The sequence below is a fragment of the Pogoniulus pusillus genome, chromosome 11 (assembly GCF_015220805.1).
Source record: "Pogoniulus pusillus isolate bPogPus1 chromosome 11, bPogPus1.pri, whole genome shotgun sequence".
Taxonomy (NCBI): Eukaryota; Metazoa; Chordata; class Aves; order Piciformes; family Lybiidae; genus Pogoniulus; species Pogoniulus pusillus.
Window position 1 is genome coordinate 2,751,990 of NC_087274.1, and position 7,332 is coordinate 2,759,321.

At 47.8% G+C, this 7,332-nt stretch overlaps 1 protein-coding gene across 1 annotated transcript; it reads left to right on the plus strand.

Annotated features, from left to right (window-relative positions):
* Window positions 1-434: 434 nt before the first annotated feature.
* C11H17orf58 (chromosome 11 C17orf58 homolog) lies at window positions 435-6,872 on the plus strand. Its single transcript, XM_064151743.1, has 5 exons — window positions 435-532; window positions 2,355-2,969; window positions 3,095-3,175; window positions 4,878-5,069; window positions 5,643-6,872. The coding sequence occupies exons 1-5, from the start codon at window positions 469-471 to the stop codon at window positions 5,828-5,830; spliced, it is 1,140 nt and encodes a 379-aa protein (XP_064007813.1). The 5' UTR covers window positions 435-468; the 3' UTR covers window positions 5,831-6,872.
* The last annotated feature ends 460 nt before the right edge of the window (window positions 6,873-7,332 follow it).

The following is a 7,332-nucleotide window of genomic DNA, read 5'->3' on the forward strand; positions in this document are numbered from 1 at the left end:
GGAGGTGGCCAGAAATGCCTAAGTAGAGTTAACTGGAATGCACACACATGCTGTACAGCTCCTGAACGGCAGAGGTGATGCCTGCTCCAGCATCTCTGGGTGACACTTCAGAACATAGTTCTCCATGCCCCGTTGAGCCATACCTGTTCTGTGTGATTTTTCTCTATGGAATGCCACAGGAAGCCAAAGCCTTCCCCAAACTAAAAACTGCTAAAAGCATAGAGCTGTAAGTTGTTGAGACACACGGGTGGCTGCAGACTTGTGTCTACAGGGGAAGGGGGGGGTGTCCCCCTGCTCTCCTCCTGGGCAGGGGCAGTGGGAGGCTAGCTGAGACCACAGCAGCTTGGTCCTTCTCCAGGGGGTTGTCCAGTAAGTGATTCCTGTTTCCCTTAAGGCTGCCTCTCATTAGCATGAATCAGGGGAAGGGCATAAGGACTCCAGTTCATTTTGGAAAAACTTTACTTCAAAATGACAGCCAAAGTGTTGTGGCTCCTCTGCTTTGCCATTAGATCATCTTGCAGCTCGGTGGCTGGTAAGTCTGTTGCACTGGCAGTGGGGCTGGGGCATGTTTGCCTTTGCTTTCAGGGGAGGCTGAGCTGTTACTACAAATTCTTGCCCAAGCAGCCCTCCTCGGCTCTAGGCTTTTCAGCAAGGGGTGGCCGTAACCATGTAAGGGCTCAAGAAAGAAACATTTCACCTTGTTTGTGGGGTGGGAATGTAAATGACAATATTTGTTGGAATATTTGGAAGAATTAGGAGCACCTGCCAAAAGCAGGCAGCGAGCTGGTGCCCTGAATCCTGCTAGCCAGCCTTCGGCAGCTGGAGTTGGACTTGCTTCTGCATCTGGGGTTTATTTGTATATGACTGTTCCCTTTTAGTCTCCTTTTCCCCTCATCTGCCAGCTCCAGATTTCTAATTTAAGGTATTTCAGTGTGCTCTGTGCTCTTATGCCTGCAGCAAGCTGTCCTAAACAGATGTATTTTCTTTGTCTTAGTACCTCACTGATGGTAGAGAGATATGATCTACTTCTGATCCATTGAGAAAGAGAAGCGCAGGAGCTGGTTATGCTGTAGATGAATTCCTTAAGTTGCAGGAGCTAGATGGGTGTAGGTGAATGAACCTCAATGTCCTGAACAGATTCAGCAGATTTTAAAAAGTACTGTTTCTTGTTCAATCCATGTCTGAGAAGGCAGGAAAAACTGGCTGGAAATGATACTTACAAAACCAAGTCCAAAACACCTGTTCAGGGTTCACAGCTCCACAGTGAACCATCTCCAAACCACCCTTGCCTATTGCCTTCTTTAGCTTGGACTTCTTCCACCCCTTTCTCCATGGACATTCTTTTGACTTTACGTGTGGCCAGCCCAAATATCAGGGAATCTTTCCCATGACAGCAGCTGGTGAGAGCGAAGGGGGAGAAGTGGCAAGGTCAGCAGTTGAGTCAGTTATAGAAGATAAACCAGGACATTGTTCATCTGTGTATGTCAAAGATCTCTTTTCACAGGAGGAGTTAGGATCAGCCTCCTACACGATGCTAACCACAGACAGCGGCTGTGTGTGGGTGAACTGTTTTAAAACTGCTGGCTAGCTACAGGCATGCAGTGAAGGGCCAGAGTAAAAGGAAAATGAACTGCAAGAGAAAATTCATCTCTTCCCAGGGTGTACTGAAGGTCATTTTGCTTTGTGAGGTCTGAGAAGGTATAAATGAAGGGCTGGGTGACTGTCCAGCTTGTGTGCACAGTGTCATTGAGCCTTCCCATTTTTCACTTGATTCCCAGACACTTCCTCTCTCTTTCAGCCCTTGTCCCCTCAGCTTAGCAAAGCCTTGAAATAATTGTTAGTGGCAACAGCCTGGCGACCAGCCTGTGCTGTTGCCACCATACAGCTCCCTGGTGCAAAAGTCAGAGACCCAAAACTGTGGATAAAGAATTTTTCAAAGCCCAAAGCTGCTAAAGGGTCCAGATGACATTGTCATTAAGGCATCCCATGGATGGGAAAGCCAAATAGTTCTGTTGTCATGGTCTTTTAAACAAGCATCCCCGATGGCAACGTGAACCCTGTTTCCTCAGATGCTCCCTGGGGACTCAGGCTGTTGTTTGTAAGTCCTGGGTTTAATTTGCAGAAAAAATAAAGTAAAAATGCAAATCTCCTGTTCTGCTCACGCAGCTGCCTTCTCTAGTGTGAGCTTCCAGAGGGTGAGGAGCTCTACTGAATTTTATCTGTTGACCTGTTTATCAGTTACAGTGTCTTGGCCTCACTTACAGACTATAGCCTCAAGCCTGCCCTCTGCTTCCCATTCAGAAGCAGATGGAAAAAAATCATTGCAAGTGTTTTTTCCTTTTCTGTGTGCACAGGATCCCTGCTCTATGCTGAGAAACCCACTCAGCCCCTCAGCAAAGATGCTTACAGCTCAGCAAATGCTGCACCTGGCCCAGTCAAGCTGCCAGCCTGGGGCACCAGCAACACCAGAGAGAACCACACTGAACGCTGGCGGCTGCTGCCTGCCAACCTGCCATGGCCAGGACCTCCTGAGATCATCTCCCGCTCGGCAGACAAAAAGAAACGCACCAAAGCTCTAGAAAACAGCACGGGGCTGAGAAAACAGCTCCTGCAGTATGGGGGGGGGCTGCCTCTGGAGAGCCCAGCTGAGAGGCCTTCTCCTGCCCCCTCTGACTTCACCCAGGCAAACAGAAAGCAGGCAGACAGACAGCTGGCGGAGGCTGCCAACAGCGTGTCGGCTCACTTCTACCATGCAGCACCTTCCTCCCAAAAAGTGACATCCTTAGTGGAGACTCTTCCAGACTCTGGAGCAGCTGAGTTGAATGATCCTAACTTGCTGGATCACTTCAACCGAGCAGGCAAGACAATCTACAAACATACTGATCCCTTGAAAGGGATCAGGAAACCCTCCTGGGTGACCAACCGCCAGCCATCCACCTTGTCCTACCACTTCAGTGCACTGAAGAAAGGTAAGGGGATGGACAGAGGATAGACCTCCCCTGAACTGTCCAAAGGCAGTTTAACATGGCCTAACTGGGATGATATATCCCCAAAGGGCCTGTTGCTGCCCCCCCAGTCTCTGTGTTTGTTGCAGATGCTGATAAGGAGAAGACATGCCTGAGTGAGTGCAGGAAGGAGAGAGACGAGGTGGAGGCCTACTGCAGCAGTGAATTTGGTAAGCTGTCCCCTCCATCAGCCTCACAAAGCACAGGCCACCTTTGTGCTGTGTCCTCCATCAGCCTCACAAAGCACAGGCCACCTTTGTGCTGTGTCCTCCATCAGCCTCACAAAGCACAGGCCACCTTTGTGCTGTGTCCTCCATCAGCCTCACAAAGCACAGGCCACCTTTGTGCTGTGTCCTCCATCAGCCTCACAAAGCACAGGCCACCTTTGTTCCACTCTAACTGACATTTCACTTCTGCTTTTAAGAGATAGGATTTTACTGAGTATGTTAAATAAAAGGCACCCACCACAGCTCTTTGTAACTGCAGCAAACAGTTCCAAGTCTTACACTGCCCCTTCCCTGTCCTGAGGTCAGTACTGCTCTTGTTTCTAGTTCCTCTACTTTCCACACCAGGGAAGAAGACAGCTGTCTTGCTGCTGGTCAACAGAACTGAAGCCCAATTGCTTTAGATACTCCAAGATAAAATACTGTAGTGTGTTACTTACCTCTTACTAATTAGAGCAGGTTTGTGATTTTGGGGGGTGAAATTTGAAATGAAAACAAAATGGAGACCCAAACAGAACTGTGATCCTCTCTATAGAAGAGTTTCCTTGAAGTTCCTCAGGACCCAATGTCTTAATCATTGTGTCCAGGCTGATGTAACTGAAGATGGCAGAAGCCAGATTGGTGGTTTTGCACTGACTTCTGAGGAGCATTTTCAGACCAAAACCTTGCTTTGTGCTTACAAAGTTGTGAAACAGATAGCAACTTTTTCTCACAGTCCTTTAAAAGATAAGCAAAATACAGGCCTGATGGTAGCAGCTGTTTCCATTTGTAGAACATAAACACGTTAGGAGACATCTGTTTTCTCTGACTGGAGAAGTCAGGAAGTGCTTTATACAGATGTTATACTCTTTATTTTTATCACTCTCATGCATTCCTGTCAAATGTAGGCCTTACAGCGCCCCAGCCTCTGTGTTTTTCAGCCTTTAAAAGGGTCTCTTCTCATCCCTTAAGTTGAAAAGCCAAGTAGGAAATAAACAGTCTGAGCAACAGATCAGCAGAGGCTCCACCACAGTGCTGGGACAGAGCTTTTGTGTCTTTACATTCACAGTGCAGATGGGAGATAAGGGACTGAGCCAGAGTTCTCACTCGGTGAGGCAGGTGTCAGGCCAGTTACAGTTCTGTTTGCCCTTCCCAATGCCTTTGTTGTTTTGTGTCTCCTGCAGTCAGCTCAGTCTTGTCAAAACCAGAAGCTGGGTGGAGAGCATGAAGTGACTGAGCACACAGCATGGCCTGCTTGGTGTCTGTGCCAATATGGCAAGGGCCCTGTCTTCCCAAAGCTCCAGAGCTGAAGTGTTTCATTAACAGGTTAGCTTTGGACTGGGAAGTTTCTTACCTTTACCTGTTGGGTAAACAGGTGCAGTTGTTAGCAGGGTGGAAAACAGCCTTAGGGCATCAGCACTGAAAGCATCTCTTTCTTTTGAAGCACTTGATAAAGCATGAGGTTAACAACTCAGCAACAGCTAAGGTGACGACCCCATCAGATGTGCTTGTTAGAAGCAACTCCTACTCTCAAGCTTCCCACTACTGAGCCAAGGAGATGTCTGCTGACACTTTTCAGCCTTTTGAAGAGAGCCTGCACATATACCTTGAGTTGCCACCAAGATCCATAACCTGATGCTTGCCTTTTTTGCCCCTTTCCTTCAAGCAGCAGTGAATGGAATTGTTTACAGCGTGGAAAGCCTGGGGAACGGAGTCCACTTGGTTACACTGCTGGTGAACAGCGATGGAGTGTACAAACTGAGTCGCCTCTACACTGCCCCTGATGGCTTCTTCTTTCGAGTTCACATTCTGGTTGTGGATACTTTCAACTGCAGTAAACCCTGTCCAGACTTCAAACTTGGTAAATAATTCCAGCTGAATGCATTCCACTGTTCCTCCTGCATGCAGTGCAGCTTCAGTCTGCCCTGCTTTAATAGGCTTAGCCTGGGTTTGGACATCTTTTGGAGACAAGAAAGTATTTACTGTAGGACTGGAGGGCTTTTCCCTCCCCAGTCTGTCTCACTTTTGAGAAGACAAGCAGCAGTGAGAAGTTAGGTAGCTGTGCAGTCTGTCCTTCAGTCCATTCCCCAAATGACAGGAGGACTTTTCAAGATTGCCAGAAGAGAAGCAAGGGCTTAGGATGATGTCTTTGTCAGTCCAGTTTTCCTTCTAAATGCAACTTTACCACAGAGCAGCAGCTTTTCTGGGGGGAAATAAGAATTGCAGTACGACACAGCAGGCCTTTATTTCTGTGTGAGCATGACCCACAAGTCCCTCTGAAGCTCAGGGTACTGCTGTGCTCAGCTAGACCTTCAGGATGGATTCTGCAGGGTACAACCTCACATCTCTTGATAAATCAGTTGTCCTTAGAGCAAGCAGAGGAATGAATCAGTACTTTCCTCTTCATAGCACAGAGATCTCCTTTGTTTTGCAGGCAGTAGGTACATTGTGATGGGTCAGATCTACCACAAGAGACGACAGATCCCTGCCAACCTGCTGCAGTTCCTGCGCGGGCGCCTGAGGCCCGGGGATGGTTTGCTGCGAAGCAGCAGCAGCTACGTGAAGAGATTCAACAGGAAGAGGAACCGCAAAGTGCAGGCAGCACACACCAAGTGTAGGTAAAGCTCCAGTAACCTCCACCTGGGACGCAGGCAGCAGCATTCACCTACCAGAACAGGCCTGGCCATGATTCAGCAACAGCAGAAGGTAATTCTCTTCACCTCTGGAGCTGGTGATGATGCTTTGTGCAACAGTGACTGGACATCTTGCCTATCACCAACAGATTGTGAAGCTCAGCACAAGAGTCAGTGCTGCCCTTCATCAGCACTCTGAAGGAAACAAGAAACATCACCTGGCTGTGGATCTGCTCCAGTCAGTTCCAGAGCCACAGGTTATCACTGCCCCTCTGCTGTAACATGCTCCCATAATCTGTAGTAACTGTAAACTCTGCGAGTGATGCTTTAGGTACACAGGAACTAACGGCACTTTGAACCTTTAGAACAGACACTGCAGATAATAGAGTGTGACCACTACTTTCACACAGCTCTGCCTTCAAGGACATCACTGGACTCAAACCAACGAACCCAAGGTATCATGTGTATGGTTTTGGTATCCTCAGGGACATCCCTACTGTTAAACAGGTCACTGTTCTTTGTTCAGAGCTGACTTTTCACATAAGGCATACAGACCAGCTGGGCATGTGAACAGACTGGCAGCAAGTGGAGGCACTGGTCTACTCAGCATCACCTGGCACGCTGGGGGAGGGTCTGAGGGATGCACAAGCAGCACACAATCACAACCACATTCTGTGTGCCTGCTTGCATAGTCAGCTCCTTAAAAGCTCAGTCTGAGAACCATGTCATTTTCCCTTGAGAAGTGTCACCAACTTTGTTCTCGCACATCAGTAAAGTTACTTTTGGAACTGAGGATGCAATCTCCTAGTACCTTTAATGTGGTGGGAGAGTAGAAGCTGTGAAATGGCTGCAAAAGGGATCCTGATGCTGGCAATTCCAGGAGTAGGAATCTTAACCTAATAAATTGTTCTTGGGGTTCTGGCTTCACCATCTCCAGGGTTCTGTAAGATCCAAGAGGCTTTTGTAACAAGGACATCTTGTCTGAGAAGTCATCTGGGAATTCTAAGATGTTTATTTAGATAAAAAACAGGGAGCAGTGGCTTCTAGAAGCATTTTATGGTTTGAAGTAAAGGTAGTTCTGACATAATCCTACCTCATGCACGTCTGCAGCTTGATCCATTGTCACTGACAAGCTACTGAAAGTAGTGGATGGGCAGTAAGTTACATGAAGAAGTATTTCCTGGTATGGAATAGGAGTCAAATGCCATCAGCAAACTTATCTTGGGCCCCCAAAGGTTGCTAGCATAGGACAGATTCACTCACAGCTTGTATCTGACTGAAAAATGGAGTGCCTCACTTGATGCAAAATCTTTCACATAACTGGAGTGCAGCATATACAGATGGAATTTTGCTGAGAGACTGTGAGGGGGGCTTTGATTTGGCAGAATGACTGCTCCTGGCACTGAATTAAAGCACTGAAGTGGACTAGGAGGGAGCGGAGAAGGAAGGGGGGAGGTTACATGTGCATCTCCAGTTTCTTTCTTTCTTTCT